The sequence below is a fragment of the Ranitomeya variabilis genome, chromosome 2, assembly GCF_051348905.1.
Source record: "Ranitomeya variabilis isolate aRanVar5 chromosome 2, aRanVar5.hap1, whole genome shotgun sequence".
Classification (NCBI taxonomy): domain Eukaryota; kingdom Metazoa; phylum Chordata; class Amphibia; order Anura; family Dendrobatidae; genus Ranitomeya; species Ranitomeya variabilis.
Window position 1 is genome coordinate 250,261,878 of NC_135233.1, and position 23,337 is coordinate 250,285,214.

The window sequence follows — 23,337 nt, forward strand, 5'->3', positions numbered from 1 at the left end:
CCTGATTGAGGCCTTTGGACATTTCAGGACATCTGCCAGTGAGTAGCGTATTTCTCGCAAGTCACACGCATGGTCCGTATGCATTCAGTATTTTACGCTCCCCCATAGACTTGCATTGGCGTATTTTTTGCGCAATACGCTGACAAACGCAGCATGCTGCGATTTTGTACGGCCGTAGAAAGCCGTATAATATGGATGCGTTATATACGACTGATAGGACCTGACCCATTGGAAAGAATTGGGCCGTTTGTTAGGCGTGTTTTACGGACGTATTTTATGCGCTCTTACGTCCGTAAAACTCGCTAGTGTGACGGCGGCCTTATAGTCATACATTGGGTTGATTAGCCATAGCTAACTCACTCCTCACTCCTCCTGTACCAGTTATGACTTGTATTGTTTAAGATTATTGTACTTGTTTTTATTATGTATACCCCTCCTCACATGTAAAGCGCCATGGAATAAATGGCGCTATAACAATAAATAATAATAATAACTAGAGGAAAGATAGAAGGTAACATGACTGCAACATCTGACTATAAAAAGTTTGCTTGATGTCTGTTACCATGGAGATGCGTAGTCTTCAAAAGGCGTTGTAGACACAACATTACAAAAAAAATGGCCAATTACTTTATTATATATTGTAAAAAAATAAAAGTCTATTTCCCAAGGAGGAGAGAGATTGTCCAGGGAGGTCCACACACAATACTTATTTACTGAAGCATCTTAAGAACTGATACATTTTCCTGGATCTGCCTCATAGAAGCCATTAAAGTTTTTGTCCCCCGACAGCAGCTGTTTGCAAAATCTTCCTAGTACTTTTATCTCACTTGCAAATGCTGTCTGTGCTGGGTGGGTGTACTGGATCTGGTATTTACATGGCTTATTTCTGAATTACGCAGCGTTAATCTCACTTCCTTCTGTTACTTCTTTGCAATATGCTAAGAATCAGGATACTAAATGTGGAAAGGCTAATTTTAGTTTTCCAGTTTCAGCAAATAACGCTGGTTCAATCTGTTATGTAAAGTTGCTCAATTTTGTCACATACTCTGTATATTCCTAATGATTTTTCATGACCGCTGCTTGTGGTCAGCGAATAGGTGAAAATCTGTCCTGGCCATGTTGTGACGATAGCACAAGTTCATGGTTTACTGAATATTATTATGAGGTGTGGAGACGATCATCCAATGACCAGGACAGAATTGTATCCTTTTGCAGAGACCAGTAAAGAATTTCTCTAATTCCAGTAGGCAGAGATCTTGACCAAGTAAATTAGAAAATTGCACAGTTGTCTGCAAAATTTAAGAATCAGCTGTACCGCCACTGCAAATACAGTCAGCTGTGGGGTTTCTGGGTCAAACAGCTGTTGTCATAGAATATCATGGGCACGATTAACTAATTAATTACACGCTAAACCAAGATCTCACCCAATATCCTGGTGCTGGCAATACCTTAGTTTTACTCCACACTTGTGCACTTAGTAGCCCCTGCAGGCAGGCATGATTTTTGCCTCCATGCAGAGCGGCTCCAGTTCATGGTCAGCACATACAACAACTTAAGGTCGGGTGGGGAAGCATAAGTCAATTGTGATGAGCGCACATACAAAAAAACAGGGGCTCACAGCTGGTACTGTTTTAAGTAATACATTTCACTGCCTGTTTTATCACAGGAATGAGTGTTTCTGCCTCATCTCAAGCCCTCTGAGCTCATCAGAAATCAAGTAGGGACATATAAGCTCAGCCGCTTTTGTAGTTCTTATGTTACTGACTTTAAATAAAGTAAGTAAACCCTTTAACCCCTACATGACGGAGCCCTTTTTCGTTTTTACGTTTCTGTTTTTCGCTCCCCTTCTTCCCAGAGCCATAACGTTTTCCATCAATATGGCCATGTGAGGGCTTGTTTTTTGTGGGACAAGTTGTACTTTTGAACGACACCATTGGTTTTACCATATCATGTACTCAAAAACGGGAAAAAAACCCAACTGCAGTGAAATTGTAAAACAAAGTGCAATTCCACAACTGTTTTTTGGATTTTTTTTTTTTTTTTACTATGTTCATCAAATGCTAAAACGGACCTTAGATGATGATTCTCCAGGTCATTATGAGTTCATAGACACCAAACATGGCTAGGTTCTTTCTTATCTAAGTGGTAAAAAAAATTTAAAATTTGTTAAAAATCAAAAAAAATTGCGTAATTTTCCTTTGCCCCGTAGAGTCTCCATTTTTCTTGCTCTCGGGTTGGGTGAGGGCTTACTTTTTGCGTGCCGAGCTGACATTTTTAATGATACCATTTTGATGCGGATACAATCTTTTGATTGCCCGTTATTTCATTTTAATGCAATGTTGCGGCGAGGTAAAAAAACATAATTCTGGCGTTTTGATTTTTTTTTTGCTACGCCGTCTATCGATCGGATTAATTCTTTTTATAGCTTGATAGATCGGGTGATTCCAAAAGTTGTATGTTTGATTTTTTTTTTATTGTTTTATATTGAATGGGGCGAAAGGGGGGGTGATTTAAATTTTTTTAACATTTTAAAAAAATATTTTTTTCTTACTTTTGGTATGCTTCAATAGTCTCCATGGGAGACTATAAGCTGCCATCACCCGATCGGCTCTGCTACAAACAGGCGATGATCAGATCGCCTGTATGTAGCAAAATTGTTGACTTCCTATGAGCACCGATAGCAATCCGGCAGTGACAACCATAGCTAGGAGACCTCTGGTTGTCATGCCAACCCATTGCTGACCTGCAGTCATATGACGGGGGTCACCGATAGGCGGGATTTCTGACGTGTTTGCCGGAAGCGCGCATTAAATGCCGCAGTCACAGATTGACAGCGGCATTTATTATTTATTATTATTATTATTTATATAGCACCATTAATTCCATGGTGCTGTACATGAGAAAGGAGTTACAGAGTTATAGATATTGTTTACAGTAAACAAATTTACAATGACAGACTGGTACAGAGCGGAGAGGACCCTGTCCTTGTGTACTTACATTCTATGGGATAATGGGGAAGAGACAGAAGGTCGGGGGTGCGGCAGCTCTGGTGGTGGATAACAGCCGCGGGTGGATCACAATTCCACCCGTGGCTGTTAGAGGCACATGTCAGCTGTTCAAAACAGCTGACATGTGCCGGGAAAGATGTGGGCTCGTGCGCTGAGAGGGGGAGACATGACATGCACTGTACTAGTATGCCGCATGTCATGAAGAGGTTAAGTATCAATCCCAGTTTTAGGCCTCTTTCACACGTCAGTGTCTCCGGTACGTGTAGTGACAGTTTTCTCACGTACCGGAGACACTGACACACGTAGACACATTAGAATCTATGTGTTTCTGCACATGTGCGTGTTTTCACACGGACCGTATGTCCATGTGCAAAACACGTAGACATGTCCATTTTTTTCCGGCAGCACATACAGCAATACATCCTGCACACGTGCACACGGAGAACAGTGTGCACTCTCCTCCGTGTGCACGTACCGCCCGCAGGAGAGACAGCGCTACAGTAAGCGCTGTCCCCTCCGCTGTGGTGCATATTCCTCACTGTAATGAGCGGTCCCACGTGACCGCTCACACAGGACAGGCTGCCGGCGCTGAGAGGAGAGTGGAGACATCGCGGGAGCTGGGTGAGTATTTCTTCTGCAAGGGGCCGGGCGGCGCACTGGGGGTGGGAGGCGGGGGTCACATGCAAACTTTATTTTTCACAAAAAATAACAAAAACTTGATCTTTCATCTCTTCTCTCCTGCGAGGGAGAAGAGATGAATGCCACCTTCAGCACCACCCAGGGGGGACAGCGCTTAGTGTAGCGCTGTCTCTACTGCACGGTCCGTGTGGTCCTCAGGCGGCACACGGGCGGCACACGGATACCGCTCGTGTGCCACACTGATGTGCCACGTGAGCACATGGACACATGTACACGGATAACTCCGATACTGATTTGTCAGTACCGGAATTATCTGGACATGTGAAAGAGGCCTTAAGTCACTGGCAGTTGTCCATCCCAGATGGAAACTAAGGCTGGCTATACACGTTAGATGGCTGTCAGCTGAAGGAAGCTTCAATTGATTGTTTGGCTGAGCAGACTCTCCCATACACTGGAGTGCTCGCTTGGCCAAGTGCTCCTATGTTCTCAATGAGAAAGCCACTGGCATGTCGGCTGACAGCTTATCTTTGAACAATGTGAACGGCAGTCCTACATCAGACATGCACGATCAACATCTCTCCCAAGCAGTGGTCAGCGGTGACCCTATACACATTAGACCATCGGTCAAACCTGTCGCTATCAGCGGGTTCAGCTCATAGTACTCCAATGTGCATGGAAGCCCAAAAAATTAGGTGTGATATGAATAAATATCTGAGCAGTCAGTATAAAAGGGACATTTTTTCAGTAATGTCATGTGATTTGCGGTTTCCCTTCTCGTCCTGAAGTCATAGAGTAGATGTGGTAAAATTCACCTTGATGTATGATCCCCATATGAAAACATAACGTGAGTGAGGTATTTGGGAGCGGGTCAGACGCGGTCTCAGATTACTACTGTAAACAGCTGGAGTTTAATGGAAGATTAAAAGGTCTTGGATGCAAACTCCAGCTGATGGGTGACTGGTCGCCCTCCTTTATCGGAGCCGGCGATTAATATTTTATGCAACTCCGGTCATAGCATATTTTGTCTACTCAATATATCTACCAGTGGTTTATTAACGATTTCAAAATTATAAAATCCCCATACATGAGCAAATGGGAATCTACTTTGAATCTTTCTGTAGCTCTAGATGATTGGGAACTGGCCATGTCCTTGACTTATTCTGCCAAAATGTCCATGGCTCTTCTTGAGTCTTATTTTAAGCTTATCTCTAGGTGTTATTATTCACCGTCTCGCTTAGCATTTATTAATCCTTCCAATTCCCGTCTCTGCTGAAGGGATTGTGGACATTATGGTAGCCTTTCCCATTTGTTTTGTTTTTTTTCCACGTATTAGACCTTTTTGGGATGAAATCTCTTCTCTTATTTCTATTATATTAAAACGTTCGGATTTTTCTCTGTCTCCGTTGGCCCTGCTTTCGTTGAATGCAGATCAATTGACTCCACCTTTTAGGAAACTTGTTATACATCTGTTTTTAGTTTCTAAGAATGCTATTGCTTTTTTTTGGAAATCTTCTAAAATACCCTGTTCACAAGAAATTATTGACAAACTGGCTTTGCATAAATCCTATAAACAAAAATTGGCGTTACTGAATGGCTACTTTCCTTCCTTTTTGACAAAATGGTCTCGCTGGCTGGAAATATTTCCATAAGAATTTACTGCATTTATTGTTTTGTTATTTTATTTTATTCTATTTTTACTTTTATGCTTCATTAATGTTTCATGCCATTGCATTTCTGTTAACCTTGCTCTCTCTATGTCTTGTTTTGGTTGAAAATGTTAATAAAATTGTTTGGAAAAACAAACTCCAGCTGATGAATGCACCCACGTCTAGTGCTTCACAGACAGCGCAAGGAATGGGAAACATTACAGAAATGCACTAATTGCACAGAGTATCCCTATACTAAGTGCAATCGTTTAGGATTTAATTCACAGCAAACCTTAAGGGTACCGTCACATTAAGCGACGCTGCAGCGATATAGACAACGAGCCGATCGCTGCAGCGTCGCTGTTTAGGTCGCTAGGAGACGTCAGACACCGGCAACAGCAGAACGATGCAGGAGCGATCCAGTGATGTACTTATCGTTCTCGCTGGTTGTTCGCTCCAGTTCGCTCCATGAAGAAACATTGCAGACATCGTTGCTTTTGCTGTCAAACACGACGATACACGGCGATCTGACGACCAAATAAAGTTCTGGACTTCTAGCTCCGACCAGCGATATCACAGCGGGATCCAGATCGCTGCTGCGTGTCAAACGCAACGAGATCACTATCCAGGACGCTGCAACGTCACGGATCGTTGTCGTTCTCGTTGGAAAGTTGTTTAGTGTGAAGGTACCTTAAGAGTTGTTATTATGATTTGCTTTATTCGTCAAATCACCCTTTACTCTGGGGCCCCTCTGGGGTTTATGGTTTTAGCCTTTATAATGACTATATATAATCTCCTCCCTTTATCTCGTGCAGGATGGGATTAGACGCCAAGCAGATCGGCATCCTGGTGCTTTTGGCAGTGTTGGTCGTATCTGTAATAATTGCCCTTATTTTGTCCCTGGTAAAAAGTGGTGAAGTCCCTGTTCCCCCTGGAATCAAGGTAATTACCAGTTGAGAACTACACAGTGTTCCATAAACTCCTTCAAGCCGTTTTTTTCTGCCATGACTCCAGAACAGCATCTGGTTACTCATAAAATCGTAGCTCATAAAATTAACGTTTTATGAGTCCAGCTAAAGTTCTAGCTGGACTCATAAAATGCACATTTTAGCTTCAAAAGTGTTATTGTTCATTATTTCAGGAGAAAATGGTCAACAATAACGTCAGAATGCAGTGTGCCAATCTCAGCATTCCCTGTGCAGGGAGATCAAAGATAATAGTACAAAAGAAAGAAAAGAAAGGAGAAGTTATCCAGAAGAAACCTAGCAGAGAAAGCAAGAGTAATGCTGGGTTTAGATCACTCGACCTGTGGCATTAAATGTCCACAGTTCAGCTATTTGTTTAATTTAATAACAAATTGAACTATTTAGACCTTCATATATAAATCATGCTAGTACTGTAGTTTTTAATATATTTCTAGAATCTAAAGAGAATTTAATCACATATGTAAATGAGGGGGATTCAGGGCATCCTTGGCATGGCCAAGAGGTTGGTGCAAAATTCTGCCCTCTCAGTTACTATCCTCACCCCTTATGATGATTGACAGAGCTCACTTTGGAGCACTGCCTGATAAAGATCCATAGCCCTTCACAGACTGACACTGTAGGGTCCGGGTTGTCATCCCCCTCTCCTGTATGTAGTGGCCACTCACTGCACACAGGATCACAAAGCAGTGGGAGGTCGGTGGTGACACTACAGGGAAATGAGTTCCCATCACTCAACTGAAACTGCCCTAACTAAAGTCACCAATGACCTACTAACTGCCAGGAACAAGCGACACTCCTCTGTCCTCCTTCTCCTGGACCTGTCTTCTGCCTTTGACACTGTGGACCACTCCCTTCTGCTACAAATCCTCTCATCTCTTGGCATCACAGACTTGGCCCTTTCCTGGATCTCATCATATCTGACAGATCGGACATTCAGTGTCTCCCTCCGCCACACCACCTCCTCACCTCGCCCCTTGTCAGTCGGTGTTCCTCAAGGCTCTGTTCTAGGACCCCTACTCTTCTCCATCTACACCTTCGGTCTGGGACAGCTCATAGAATCCCACGGTATGCAGTACCATCTCTATGCTGATGACACGCAGATCTACCTATCCGGACCTGATCTCACCTCCTTACTTACCAAAATCCCGCACTGTCTGTCTGCTATTTCAGCCTTCTTTTCTGCTCGCTTTCTACAACTGAACATGGACAAAACAGAATTAATCATCTTTCCCCCATCTCACTCTACCCCTCCACCAGACCTATCCATCAATGTCAATGGCTGCTCACTTTCCCCAGTCCCACACGCCCGGTGCCTCGGGGTGATCCTCGACTCTGCCCTCTCTTTCAAGCCACATATCCAAGCCCTTGCCTCCTCCTGCCGCCTCAAACTCAAAAACATTTCCCGGATCCGCGCATTCCTTGACCGTGACACCACAAAAACACTAGTGCATGCCCTTATCATCTCCCGCCTCGACTACTGCAACCTCCTACTCTCTGGACTCCCCTCTAGCACTCTGGCACCACTCCAATCCATCCTACACTCTGCTGCTCGACTAATATACCTGTCTCCCCGCTATTCCCCAGCCTCTCCCCTATGCCAAGCCCTTCACTGGCTTCCTATTGCCCAGAGACTCCAGTTCAAAACCCTCACAATGACCTACAAAGCCATCCACAACCTATCTCCTCCATACATCTCTGACATGATCTCCCGGTACCTACCAACACGCAACCTCCGATCCTCTCAAGACCTCCTTCTCTACTCCCCTCTCATCTCTTCTTCCCACAACCGCATCCAAGACTTCTCCCGTGCTTCCCCCATACTCTGGAACTCTCTACCCCAGCACATCAGACTCTCGCCTACCATAGAAACTTTCAAAAGGAACCTGAAGACTCACCTCTTCCGACAAGCCTACAGCCTGCAGTGATCCTGAACCTACTGAACCGCCGCACAACCAGCTCTGCCCTCTCCTAGTGTATCATCACCCATCCCCTGCAGATTGTGAGCCCTCGCGGGCAGGGTCCTCCCTCCTTATGTACCCGTGTGCCTTGTTTTTTTTTTTGTTTGTTTTTTTTGCTCATGTCTAATGTATTTGTCTATATTTGCCCCGTATTTCACATGTAAAGCGCCATGGAATAAATGGCGCTATAAAAATGAATAATAATAATAATAATAATAATAATAATGAGAACACGCACAATGTCAGTGTGTGTGTGCACCCAAATCTCTCTCCTATGTATAGAGAGCATCTATTGCTGTGTGATCCTGTGTGCAGCGAGCAGGTAGTCTAAATCTGGCATTATTCTTCCGTATACCCTTTTCTTTTTTTTTTTTACTATTATCTTTGAACCCTTGTAAAGAAAATATTGAGATTGGTGCACTATGGATGTGCTTTTATAAGGTTGCTTTCAAACTGCGTTTTGGCACCTGTTAATTGGCTCTGTCAGGGTTTACATCCGAACCAATGCAAAACGAAATTTAGGCGTATGTGCTGACAGGACCATAGACTATCGTGGTGCCAACAGAGTGAAGCTGCACCATGTCATGCATCGTTTTTCTGGTGCATACGCCTACTGGAGGCGGGCAGCCAGATGTACTCTACTATGTCTAAGTGTTTACCTTCAGTAGGCGTGCACACCCGAAAATGCACATGTTCACTCTGTCGGTACCATTATAATCTATTGTCCCGTCAGCGCATACACCCGAAACCCATTTTGCTGGTGGTTTGGATGTAAACCCCAACAGGATTAACGAATGGGTGCTAAAGCACAGCTTGAAAGCATCCTAATCAGACAGTGTAAATCCAGCATAAGAAATTGGACATTGAATAGGACCGTTTGTCAAACATTTTATCTATCATGTCAAGAAGCCAATTCCAAAAATCTTTTACTAACGAGCAGGTCCACCATATGCGCCTTGGAGGAGGGATCCTTTTTGCTCAGCATTTAAAATTGCAGGGGTTTGGGTTTGCACACAAGCTCGGTAGTCTGGTGACTTTGTAATAAATGGAAGGATTCTTGATGAGGAAGAGAGAATTTCTGAGGGTCTCAGGTGGTAAAACAGCAGAACTTAAGAAAGGCCGTACTGGCCCCCGGGCCATCAAGGGAGGCCGCCATGACGGGGTCACATGCGAAAATCAGAGCCACAGGGGTTTAATGGGCTTTGTGGGGTTAAGTGGGTGGCGGGGAGTTTTTTGAATTGGTGAGGGGGAGGGACCAAAAAGGGTGGAGTGAAGGAGCTTTGGGCTGAGAGACCAGGGCGGTTATTGGAAAACCGCCAAAAAGACACGTCAGCATCCGGCTGGAGCATTCAGTCACCTGCGGTCTGCCAGCAAGTGAAGCTCCGGTCTGCCTTTAGCATGGAGGTGGAAGCGCTTCTGCAGAGCCTCCGGGATGCGGCCAGCATGCAGGGGACTGCGTGGCTGCAACAGAATGTAAGCAGCCTTCTCCAGGGGGTGACAAGCGGATCTCCCCAGGTCCCCACCGGAGGGCGCCAGCTGCGGCTGTCCCGGCCGCCGGCACGCTTAAGCCCTGATGTCCCCCCCGGGCCCAACGCCGAATTAGGAGCCCCTCCGGGGACCCTCCAGCTAGGGGCGCGCGCCGCGGGATTGCTGGGTCTCGAGGGCGAGCTGGGAGGAATCCTGTCACACGGCGGGGCCTGCAACAGGGGGAGGCGGCGGCCTCCTCCTCAGCATCCAGACCACACAGGGTGTCGGGAGCAGGAACGGCCGTAGCCACCGTGGCAGGTGAGCCGGCTCAGCATGTGACAGGCAGGAGAGATCATATACGGGGGCCTGATCCACAGGTGCCTCAACGGGGGGCGCAACGCGGCCGGCTGACAGCTGGCCCTAGCAGCGCCGCCTTACCAAGCACAGCGCAGAGCAGCAGGGGGTCGAGAGTGGCGCGAGTCCTTGGGCCGGCGGTCGGCGCTGCGCAGGCTCCATCCCCCACTCCCGGACACAGGGATCACCAGCGGCAATGGTCCCCGGATAGCGCAGGCTCCCAGTCCCCAGCACAGACTTCCGCGGATCTTCCGGTAACACCAAGGAGAGCGTCGCAGAGCAACTCCCGCACGGACCACGCTGCACCAGAACATGACAGGAGGACGGAAGAGGGAAGACAACATCAGGCTACTGGATCGTCGGCTGCCGGGTCCACAGCGCTCGGGCAGCTTGGTGAGAACAGCTCTTTTTTACATTATCCCCCTTTGTTAACCTCGTCTGGTAGGGGTGGTCACGAGGGGGTCCCAGGGGGGGTTAGCGGGCGATTAAATATGCTTATGCACGGGCTAAGAGATTTAGCTCTTCTGTGGGGGGGTGGTCAGCCTGTTGCTCCACCATCTACTGCATGGCTGGGGTGTTCAGGTAGGCAAGGCAAGGGGGCATGTTTGGTGAGATATAATGTGCAGGCTAGGGATATATCAGCAGAGAGTTTAAGGAATGAGAGCGGGGGGCCGGTGCAGCCGTTTCTTCCGCTACAGTGTCAGTGGCCAGTCAGGTAGGAGACACGGAAAAGGAGAAGGAAGATACAGTGAGGTTAGACGATACAGCACGTGGAGAGGTATACGTGTGTTTTGAGGGCCCTTTAGGAGCTCATCTTAAAAACGAAACTAGGGAAAAAATATGGAAAGGGGAGTATGTGGAAATTTTTTCTTTATTGCCCCTAGAACGGTTTAATTTAGATAGAGTGAGGAGAGATGACTAAGAAAGAGGACGAGGAGAGGAGGAGGTATAGATTGATTCCGAGAACTTTTGCAAATTGGCTGCAGGCATTTGCCATTTTGGCCAGTGTTATAGGCGAAAAGGCTCCTGAAAATTGTTCAGGATTATTCTGTTATATGGACGCTATAGGGGAGGCTTATCGCGTTTACGGGGGTCAGGGGTGCTTGAGATATGACGAGCAATTTCGTCAGAGGAAGGCAGTTAAACCTAACATTCGGTGGGATCATAAGGATATCGCTCTGTGGATGCGGGTGATGGTCCCATCCAGAGCGGCGCCTAGCAATCAGTCCTTTCCCGGGAGCGCAGGGAGCTATAGTCAATCAGGACATCCAACTGCCATGCAGAAAGGCTTGTGCTTCGCATTTAACGAAGGGGCGTGTAGATTTGGCGCAAAATGCAAATTTAAGCATGAGTGTACAATCTGTGGAGGATCACACGGATCATCTAAATGTTTCAGGGGAAACAGACAGAGATGAGCAGAGGGATCTGAAAAAAGGGGTGACGCCAATTCGGCTGGGAGAGATGGTACACTACTTAAATAGGTACCCAGATAGAATGGTGGCTAGGTTGTTGGAAGATGGTTTCAGGGATGGTTTTAGAATCCCGTCAGTTGATACGGAAGTAAAATTGTCTAAAAAAAAATTGAAATCGGCGCAGCAATTTCCTGAGGTTGTGTCGGAAAAGTTAGAGAAGGAAGTCACTCTGGGTAGAATGGCAGGTCCGTTTGCTTGTCCCCCTTTGCGGAATTTAAGGGTATCGCCATTAGGTATAGTTCCCAAGAAGGAACCCAATAAATTTAGGATGATACATCATCTGTCATTTCCCAGGGGGTCGTCTGTAAATGATGGCATTGATCCGCAGTTGTGCTCGGTGGTGTATACTTCTTTTGATGCTGCTATGCATTGGGTGCGGGTGTGTGGACAAGGTGCCAAGTTAGCAAAGACAGATATCGAAGCAGCTTTCAGGCTTTTACCTGTCCATCCTGATAGTATGCATTTGCTGGGTTGTTATTGGAATGGAGGTTATTTTATTGACCGTTGTCTTCCCATGGGGTGCTCCCTATCTTGTGCGTATTTTGAAAGCATTCAGCACTTTTTTGGAATGGGTGGTAAAAGACGTGTCAGGTTTAAATGCATGCATACATTATCTTGATGATTTCTTGTTCATAGGGGCGGCTCAGACTGCAGACTGTTCAATATTATTGCATTCAATGGAGAAGATTGCTAAGAGTTTTGGTGTCCCGTTAGCGGCGGATAAGACAGTGGGCCCAGTTACTGTTTTAAGTTTTTTAGGTATTGAAGGTGACACGATGGAAATGGTTTGCAGATTACCGGAGGAAAAAGTTGGCGCGCTGAGAGTTGAAGTATTTAAGGCACACAGGGCTAAGAAACTGAGATTACGTGAAGTGCAGTCGTTGTTGGGCAAGTTGAACTTCGCTTGTCGGATCATGCCGATGGGCCGAGCATTTTGCAGGAGGCTATCACTGTCAACAGCAGGTGTAAAATCTCCCGTTCATTTTATTAGATTGAGAAAAGAGTTACGGGATGATTTGGCAGTTTGGGCTAAATTTTTGGAGGAGTACAACGGTAGGGGCATCTGGATCGAGACGTTGATAGATGCGGATGCTTTGGGTCTTTTTGTCGCAGTAGTTGACGGACGCGGTTTCGGATTGTTTTTTCAAGGAGCTTGGTTGTTGGCGGACTGGCCGGAATTTTGGAAGGAGCAAGGTTGGACAGCGAATCGGGTGTTGACGTACCTGTTTCCCATTTTGGTGGCCTTGTCGTTATGGGGCAAGGTTATCATGAACAAAAAGATACGTTTTCCATGCAGGTCAGAAAGCGAGGCGAGGGTGTTGAATTCATTGTCAGCGGATTCCCCATTAGTGGTAAAAATTTTGCAACGTCTGGTTTTCTTGGGTTTATCGTATAACTTGTGGATTGTGGGCGAAGTCAGGTTGATGGAGAGTAACTCAGTGGTTGTCGCTCTTTCTCATCTCCAGGAGGACCGTTTTCGAGAGCTGGTGCCTCAAGCAGACTCAGCAGGCATGGAGTGTCCGGCGGATTTGTGGAATCTTCCTGGCGGGCTTTAGAGGGTTTATTGGTGAACTCCCTATCCGATAGGTCCTGGAAACAATACGATCATGCATGGAGCGTTTGGGAGGAGTGGAAAGGTTGTTTAGGGGAGTATTTACAAGATGAACCCAGATTGCTTTTGTTGATAGAAACAGACCAACCTTTTTCTTTTAGATGACCTAAGTTGAACAAGCTGCTAGCAAGGTTAGCTTTTGGTTTTAAGGTCCGTGGTTCAAAAGATGTCACAAAATCGTTTTTGGTGGGTCAGGTGTTAAAAGGATGGAGAAAGGGTTGGAAAGTTCAGGATTTAAGACGCCCGGTTTCGTACGAGGTGTTGTTGGTTTTAGGCGTACAGTTGTTGACGGTTTGTGTATCGCAATGGGAGATTGACCTTTTCAAAGTGGCATTCGCTTTAGCCTTTTTTGGTGCTTTTCGCCTTGGGGAGTTGGTTAGCCCCTCCAAATGGAAGAAAGGGGGGGTACGGAGGGAGGATATTAATGTGTTCGGCGACAGAGTCGAGATATTACTGAGGTCCTCTAAGACCGATGTCCGCGGGAAGGGTTGCAAAATAACGTTGTTTGCGGGTCCGGGTTCTATCATGTGTCCAGTGTTGTGCGCGAATAATTTCATTAGACATGGTGGGGCGTTATTCAACCCCTTTTTGAATCACGAAGATGAGTCTTTCTTATCGCGATTCCAGTTCATCGCGGTGTTCAAACGGTGTTTGACAGCTGGGGGTGTTTCGCCTACATATTACAGTGGACACTCATTTAGGATTGGGGCGGCAACGGAGGCGGCAAGAAGAGGCTTAGGTGAAGACATGGTTAAGAGAATTGGTCGATGGGAATCGATTAGATTCAGATCCTACATCCGCCCGTATTTAGTGGATTAGTTTTTGTATGTTTCGTGAAGGTTTTTTCTTACTTACGGTTTTGTTATTTATTTCAGGCGGTACATCCCGTTTGGTCTGGATTTTAGGCCATTCATTCGTGTTCTGGGCGGCGCTAAGGGCAGAGGTTCGGCCGGATGGGCGTCAGCTGGGGTTCCAGAGAGATTCCGCGACATTGCGATGGATCGGGAAGCGCGGGATGGTCTGGAGTCAATTCTTGCCGGAATTTCACCGATTCGTATGCTTAGATCGAGCCCCGGATTTGGTGGTGGTTCACTTGGGCGGGAACGATTTGGGGAAAAGGCCATGCCGGGAACTGATAAAGGACATAAAATTTGACATGCTGTGGTTGTGAGCGTCGTTCCCAAAGTTGATGGTGGTGTGGTCGGACATTGTTCCTCGAAAAGTGTGGCGCGGGGCGAGGTCGGTGGAGGGAATAAATAAGGCAAGAATCAAAGTGAACAGGGCAATTGGGCGCTTCATGTCACGTAATGGAGCAATGGTTGTACGGCACGTTAATTTAGAATCGGGAAAAGGGGAATGTTGGAGGTCAGACGGGGTTCATTTAAACGCGGTAGGGACGGACATGTGGTGTCTGGCTATCGAAGAGGGCATCGAAACTGGCCTCAGAGTTTGGAGGGACATAAATGTTTGAGGTGACAGAACATTTATGTTGGTGGCGGGGGAGGGAGGTCCTCGAAGTTGGTGGAAAGGGTGATGTCGGCTTGCAGGGGGGGGGGGATCTCTATTGGTCCTGGACTCCCCCGGAGTAGTTTACGAGGAGATGTGGTCGATCAGTTGGTGGAATGGATAATCATGGGAATTGGTATTGGTTGGTTTTGACCGGGCTGGTCATTAGCTGCCCCTGAGCTGGTGCTTTGCGGCTGGGGGTAAGACTAAGCCTGGAGGCCAAAAGGAATATATATATAAGAGGAGCATGGAAAATCCTTAATTTGTGGCTTCGAGAACCACCCCTTCCTAGTTTGGGTTTTTTATTTAATTTTGTAATTGTATGTTAATAAAAGGCTGCTGTGACCATATAATCCAAAAACAGGTGTAATGTCATTTTTGGGGTTACAACTGATGTTATTACAGGGTGGGGGCTGGTATGGTTAGGAGTTTGGGAATAAGGGGATAGTATCAGAGGCGCTGGTGAGTCGAGTGTACCCCACACGTCAAGAAAGGCCTACTGGCCCCCGGGCCATCAAGGGAGGCCGCCATGACGGGGTCACATGCGAAAATCAGAGCCACAGGGGGTTAATGGGCTTTGTGGGGTTAAGTGGGCGGCGGGGAGTTTTTTGAATTGGTGAGGGGGAGGGACCAAAAAGGGCGGAGTGAAGGAGCTTTGGGCTGAGAGACCAGGGCGGTTATTGGAAAACCGCCAAAAAGACACGTCAGCATCCGGCTGGAGCATTCAGTCACCTGCGGTCTGCCAGCAAGCGAAGCTCCCACCCACCCTCCCTTATTTTTCGGAATCTGTTTTTGATTCGTTAAGTTTGTTAATGGTATTTATGTTTTACGTCAAATAGTGAATGTTAATTTTTTGTCATAGCAGTAAGGCGGGGGAGGGAGGTCCTCGAAGTTGGTGGAAAGGGTGATGGCGGCTTGCGGGGGGGGGGGGGGATCTCTATTGGTCCTGGACTCCCCCGGAGTAGTTTACGAGGAGATGTGGTCGATCAGTTGGTGGAATGGATAATCATGGGAATTGGTATTGGTTGGTTTTGGCCGGGCTGGTCATTAGCTGCCCCCGAGCTGGTGCTTTGCGGCTGGGGGTAAGACTAAGCCTGGAGTCCAAAAGGAATATATATATATATATATATATATATATATATATATATATATATAAGGAGCATGGAAAATCCTTAAGTTGTGGCTTCGAGGACTACCCCTTCCTAGTTTGGGTTTTTTATTTAATTTTGTAATTGTATGTTAATAAAAGGCTGCTGTGGCCATATAATCCAAAAACAGGTGTAGTGTCATTTTTGGGGTTACAACTGATGTTATTATAGGGTGGGGGGTGGTATGGTTAGGAGTTTGGGAATAAGGGGATAGTATCAGAGGCGCTGGTGAGTCGAGTGTACCCCACACGTCATGTAACCTAAGAAGTTGAGTAGCTTCCCACCACTGAAATGACACAGACATGGAGGAAACATTAGCTTGTGATACAGATTCAACAGAGGTGACAATGACATTTACAATGTAAATGAAAAGTGGACAGAAAGCCAAAGTTGTAGAGAGTGTAAAGTAAAAGAGTTCTTTAAGATTTGAGTGGGAAGGGGGGCTATAATCCACAGAAGGCCACCATAAGTGGAAAGGACTATCATGGGAAGTTCAGCACTTAATATATGGATCCTCTATTGTTTACAATAGAATATAGCCTATAATAAGGCTGTATTATGAAGCTGTCCTAATTATATAGAAAATGTCTGTATTATCCTCCAGATTCTGCAACTCTGAAATCTCTCAATGCTCCCTACTAACTGGATGTCTGTACACAACTTTTTCTAGTGACGCTGTGTCTTGTGCTCTTCTTTATACTTTATGGTAACCTGATTTTATAAGAACTATGGGTGCGTCTGAAACTTTCTGACAGTTTCCAGTAACTAGCAGAATTATAAAACCAAGCTCTGGAGTACTAAGCAAACTGTAAATGAGGTTTAGCATAGGATAACTAATGTCTTATTATGGGCATGCCCTTTAAATGTCTGAAAGTACCCTTGCAGTATTATAGCTTGCCCATGTGGTCTAGAGTCACTTGATATACGACATAATTGCAGATGTGTCAGGACAGTCAAAATCAAAGTTCAAACAATATAAATACGGTAACCAAAAAAAGAATTACATAATAAAGTTGGAGAAGTTGACGTTCCTTTGATTTACAACTGTGCTCAAGTTTTTGCCTGTGTAGATGGACTGTAGGTAGTGAGGTGTCTCCAGGCCGTGGGAAATCGGCAAGCTCGCAGAAAGTCATGTGCCTTTGGAGGACATAGCACATGGACTAATATTTATAAAATTGTATGAGTGGGTTTCTGCAGAATTGCAAATTGTAAATTGCACATGGGGTATGATACCACCCAGAGATTAAACAGTCACTGGAATCATGTAGCTCTGGCCTACAAAGAATGTGAATACAGTGATATTCTGATAATCCAGCATCACAAATTGTGATATCACCATCAATTACTATAATATTGATAAGTTGCCTTTAGTGATGCCAATGTTACACTGTACATATCGCTTGTGTCTTTTCCAGTATGGGATGGTGTTTGATGCCGGTTCGTCCCACACATCGCTTTTCATCTATCAATGGCCTACAGACAAGGAGAACGACACTGGGATCGTGAGCCAGACTCATGTGTGCGATGTGGATGGTGCGTATGATGGATCTTAAGTCATGTAAAAGTTTTACATGTTTGTTAATGTCTATGATTGAATCTTAAGGGAGATGTTAGCATCAGAGATTTGTCTGCTCCAAAAGATATGTAAAATTAGGTTTTATAATATTCATTTGCTGTCAGAACAGGACTAACTGCAAATCATCTCATGGCTAGTCCTGTCCTGAGCTGACAAGAGGATCCAGCGATATCCAGGCAATACTCTATGAGCTCCTCTATCATTGTTTGCTACAGTGTATCAGTTTGTAATCTAGTGTGTTGCTAAGTACCGGTAATACCTTTTCCCCTTGGTCACTACTTTAAATCATATATATCCAGTGCTGAGACCCTCAGAGACATGTATACATGTATATTAGCAGCTTGTATTATAATGCTGTACTGTGATAAGCATTGCCATAGTTTGATAATGAGGTACCTTCACCAATCACTAAAATATGTGATCCCCAGTCCCTGTCCCTCCTGCAGAGAGTCGCATCCAGGCAAAGAATATATAGAGAAAACAGACAATTATGGCAAATTCATCCTGACTTGGCTAATTAAGGATTGGTGTAGACTAGTATTAGATTCTCAGGAATTCCTCTTGTTAGCCTTTAATTATGTTAAAAATAGCATTTTCTCATAATATATATATCTCATATAATTATAATTATCTTTAAATCTTTCCACAAAACCTCAGCTCATTCCTCTAGTTTTCGGCTCAGGCGTCATTGACTAGATTCCAGGATCTAAGTCTTGTCCATCTGCTCTATGTAAGGCGCAGGATCATCATTGTTCTCATCACTCCCTGATCTCCTCTATTCGGATTCTGCCCCATATACACATCTGGATTTCCTAGAGACAATTCTCTGCAGTCTAGTAATACAATGAGCAGACTTCCGCCCATTGCCTGGTGTAATAAGCTCCATATGACCAGCTCTCTACAGTCAACCTTCCACCTGCCTGGTGTGTTCTTCATATGTTTCTAATTTGTTCATTAAAATAATTTAGGTTGCATGGAAAATTTCCTTTAAAACTCCCTTTAGTAATGGAAAAGGGTTTCCAGGAACCCTCTATTTAAGTCATGTTCATAGCTGATCCTACTCTGGTTGATTGCTGATACCCATTGAACTCAATGGTTGGCACCAAGACGGGTCCTAACTGTAGTTTGATGTTATATCCAAACCTAGTAACCATATGACAGTGGGTGACAGTATGATCATGTATTTTAATGTATTGTTTTGCAGGTCCTGGTATCTCCAGTTATGCCAGTGACCCTCCTGGTGCTGGCAAGTCCCTGGTTCACTGCCTGGATGAAGCAATGTCTATTATACCTACAGAAAAGCAGAAAGCGACCCCTGCTTATCTTGGAGCCACAGCTGGGATGAGACTGCTGGAGTAAGGGGGTCTCATTTATTTTTTTCTACATGCTTGTCCTGGGGCTGATAAAATGCCAACAGTACCTCTAAGCACAGTTTTGTGGTTGTCACTTTCAATTTCCCATATGGCCCGCCGCCAATGAGAGGAAATGATTCATTTTTCTATATAGCTCAATAGAGGAACATCATAAAATACATTTTGCATTATTGTAAATCGCACTTGACTACTTCTTTCAGCCCCCCCAGTAGTATAGTGAGTAGGAGCAGAACGTCTTCCCCTGTACAAGACCTAAGACTTTCCATGAGATTTTTAATTAAATAGTAGAAACTAAAATACTTATTTGGATGGAGGCCAACAGCGAGGCTGGCCCGATTCCCTGTGCACCTCTCTGGGACCAGGGATAGACTTATAGTCCGTGGGAATACAAGTTACACAGCGGTGCCAGATTACAGGAAATCTGTTTAACCCCTTTGTGACTTGTTTACCGGGGTGTGAGTGTAATAATTCTGTGTGGTTTATGGGATGTCATACCTGAGGAGTATTGCAGCAAACAATGTATGGCTTGTTTTAGCCTTTGGATTTCTTCTCATTATATCAAGACTTTCTGCCTTTAATTAGTCATGTAACGTTTATACTTAGGATTATGCATTGTAATAATAGAATAATTTACCTTACATGGGCTCAGCTCCGTCTACCCAAGGCAAATAAAAAAAAACACAGATCCGCTATCTAATTTTAGCAGTAAGTCAGTATATTATTTATTCTCTACAGGAATGGGAAATCTCCTCAGGGTGGTTTGCCACCATCACATTCACCCACTAACATGCTACACCACCGTTAACCTCCCACCCTCGTTGGAATTGTTATGTCTGCTAAGGCTGTACCCCTATAATAAGTATTATCTGTAGGTATGGCTAAATTGGTCAACAGCATTTTAAGACCCTTGATGATCAGTGGTATATTCAGATCCTGGCGGTCAGCGGTATCTATAGACACTGATAGTCCATGGTATATATAGTCAGTGGTGTATATAGACCTCGATAGTCAGTGGTGTAGTCTGATTCTGGTGGAAAGAGGGATCTACATACCCTGATAGTCCGTGGTATATATATATATATATATATATATATATATATATATATATATATATATATATATATGGATCCTGATGGTCAGTGGTATAGTCTGATCATGGCGGTCAGTGCCACATTTAGATGGTTAATGATAGTCTGATACTGGTGGTCAGTGGTATCTAGAGATCCTGATGGGCAGAGTTGTAGTGTGATGCTTGTGGTTGGTGGTATAATCAGGCCTTCATGTTCAGTGGTATAGTCAGATCCTGGTGGAGAGTGGTATCCATAGACCCTGATGGTCATTGGTGTACATAGACCATGCTGGTCAGTGGTGTAGTCTGATCCTAGTGGAGAGAGGTATCTACAGTGTGTCCGTAAAGTCATGGTGCACTTTTGACAAGTCACTGGAAAGCAACAAAAAATGATAGAAATGTGACATCTGCTCCAAATAAAAAAAAACTCTTCCAGTTTCATACCTATTCAGTGCAGTTAGATGTGGGCTCCATTTGTTGTCCTACACATATCCAAACGATAGCATAAGCTTGTGGTTGCATGATGTCACAAACCTGGCAGTGTATTAATCAGAGTTCAGTTTATCAGGGGTTAATTTGACTGGGGGCTCAGCAACAGCTTAAATGAGTTTGTGTTGTTTGATTGGTTCTTGTTATCTCTCCTCATGAACAGGTCTGATATGATTGGGCCAGAGAAAGGGCGCCAAAACGTAAACTATAAAAGTGCACCATGACTTTACGGACACACTGTATATATATATATATATATATACAGGATATCCTGATGGTCAGTGGTATATTTGGACCCTGATTGTTAGAGGTGTCTAAACATCCTGATAGTTGTACAGTAGGTAATCTTTCAGCTTTCATTCCCGATTATTTTCAGAATCTAATATAGAATGATGACCTTCGGCACTCTAAAGTCACAGAGAGATTTAAGTTTCAAGTGGTTTCCAATTTAATAAACAGCCGACATAGTAGGATATACAGACATCAATCTATCCAACGTTTCGGTGTAAATGCCTTTATCAAGGGTGTCTATAGGTATATTAACAAAAATAGAAAAATGATTAACATCATCAAATAAGTTTGGTATACATACAACTGAAATAATTTTCATACAGTTTGATATAAATGTACACAAAATCATATATTGATAATCAGCGGCTGTGTATTATCATATGAACACGCTAACCACCAAAGAGGAAAGGAAATGAGGGGAACAGCCTAAACGTGTTGATAGCTTGTCCCTATTCTTCTATGCTTCAGCTATGAACACGTTTAGCCTGTTCCCCTCATTTCCTTTCCTCTTTGGTGGTTAGCTTGTTCATATGATAATACACAGCCGCTGATTATCAATATATGATTTTGTCTACGTTTTTATCAAACTGTATGAATATTATTTCAGTTGTATGTATACCAAACGTATTTGATGATGTTAATCATTTTTCTATTTTTTTTAATATACCTATAGACACCCTTGATAAAGGCATTTACGCTGAAACGTTGTATGGATTGATGTCTGTATATCCTACTATGTCGGCTGTTTATTAAATTGGAAAGCACTTGACACTTAAATCTCCCTGACTTATTGAGTGCCGAAAGTCATCATTCTATATTGTATACTTTTTTCCCTTGGGCACCAGTCTCTTATATAGAGTGCACCACTTCTGACCAACTTTATTTTCAGAATCTATCACAGATAGTCCTATGGCCAGCTGACCAAATACGGTAAAATGTGCGTCTCCTATGCTGCATGCCCCAGGCCATGAATAGAAATGCTACTTGTAGACGAGTGGAAGTAATCACGGTTTTTATGCCTAATCTTTGGATATAAATATTCCTTGGGAAGCTGTATGTCTGGTTGCACAGGGCAGGGCACAAGGAATATTTTATTTTACTCCATTGTACTTTTCTTCCCTATATTCATTTTATCTTAAGAAATGATTGAATGGTTTACTGCTAAAGTATTTATACAAAGCTGTTGTAAAAATAGCCACAGGCAGTGTGACAGCATATGTAGAAGGTCATCTGACTTGCCCATTATACTAAAGGTACCTTCACACTAAAGGTACCTTCACACTAACCGACTTTGCAGCGATAACGACAGTGATCTGTCACGTTGCAGCGTCCTGGATAGCGATATCGTTGTGTTTGACACGCAGCAGCGATCTGGATCCTGCTGTGATATCGCTGGTCGTTGCTGAAAGTTCAGAACTTTATTTGGTCGTCAGATCGGCGTGTATCGTTGTGTTTGACAGCAAAAGCAACGATGCCAGCGATGTTTTACAATGGTAACCAGGGTAAATATCGGGTTACTAAGCGCAGGGCTGCGCTTAGTAACCCGATATTTACCCTGGTTACCATTGTAAAAGTAAAAAAAAAAACAGTACATACTCACCGTCTGATGTCTGTCACGTCCCCCGGCGTCCGCGCTGCTGCTCAGAGCTTCCTGCACTGAATGTGTCAGTGCCGGCCGGAAAGCAAAGCACAGCGGTGACGTCACCGCTGTGCCCTGATACTGCCGGCGCTTACACAGTGCAGGGAAGCGGACGCCGGGGGACGCGAATGTAAGTATGTAGTGTTTGTTTTTTTACATTTACACTGGTAACCAGGGTAAACATCGGGTTACTAAGCGCGGCCCTGCGCTTAGCAACCCGATGTTTACCCTGGTTACCCGGGGACTTCGGCATCGTTGGTCGCTGGAGAGCTGTCTGTGTGACAGCTCTCCAGCGACCACACAGCGACGCTGCAGCGATCGGCATCGTTGTCTATATCGCTGCAGCGTCGCTTAGTGTGAAGGTACCTTAAGATACAAGTCTAGGGCAGCAAATTAAGTCTTTGCCACAGGAAACAAAAGTCTTACTATGACTGGCAAAAATTAGAGTCAGCCCTACATTATATGGTACACAGACTAGTGGGTTGGTATTATCGGTCTCTTACAATAAGCTGCCTTAGAGAACCATACTAAGTATTACTGCCACCAGTATACGCTGTACAAATGATATACCAAGTAGCAGAGCCACACTATGCTGACATAGCCTGCTCAACTACGTACCAGTATACAGTGACCAACTAAAAGCGCCATATATTTCCCATTCGAGGTTGTTCTTTCCGGATCCGTGCACATCCAGTATATGCTGTGCGGACAATGACATAACTATTGCTCTCTTTCTAGTCTGGACAATAAGGCTGCATCAGATAAGGTACTTGCAGAGGTGTCTAAGACCATAAGCCGTTACCCCATTGATTTTCGTGGTGCTCGGATCATCACTGGACAAGAAGAAGGCTCCTATGGTTGGATCACTATTAACTACCTCTTGGAGTCCTTCATGAAAGTAAGTTTCATTTTTTATGCAATAACAAATTAACAGCTTGATTTGGCCTTCAGATTCTCAGCAGGATTCTTCCTTGGGTGAGTGAATGTAGGGAGATAGCCATTGACAAGATATTTTTGCAGCAGTTCCTACCGATCTCGCCAACCTTGAGTCTAATTTTCTATGACTATGAAGAGATGTATTTTTATGAAATCATTTTTCTGTGA

General features: G+C 44.6%; 1 protein-coding gene across 4 annotated transcripts in view; it reads left to right on the top strand.

Moving 5' to 3' along the window:
• Positions 1-23,337, top strand: part of LOC143805336 (ectonucleoside triphosphate diphosphohydrolase 8-like) — a 57,051-nt gene that overhangs the window by 27,646 nt on the left and 6,068 nt on the right. For 3 of the 4 annotated variants that reach the window (XM_077284564.1, XM_077284565.1, XM_077284562.1), the window contains 4 exons: positions 6,109-6,235; positions 17,212-17,329; positions 18,577-18,727; positions 22,972-23,131. In XM_077284564.1, the coding sequence (XP_077140679.1) occupies positions 6,110-6,235; positions 17,212-17,329; positions 18,577-18,727; positions 22,972-23,131 (555 nt within the window). In that variant the 5' untranslated portion in view covers position 6,109. Of the gene's footprint in view, positions 1-1,650; positions 1,776-6,108; positions 6,236-17,211; positions 17,330-18,576; positions 18,728-22,971; positions 23,132-23,337 lie in introns of those variants that run through there. The other variant, XM_077284566.1, reaches the window with a different exon arrangement.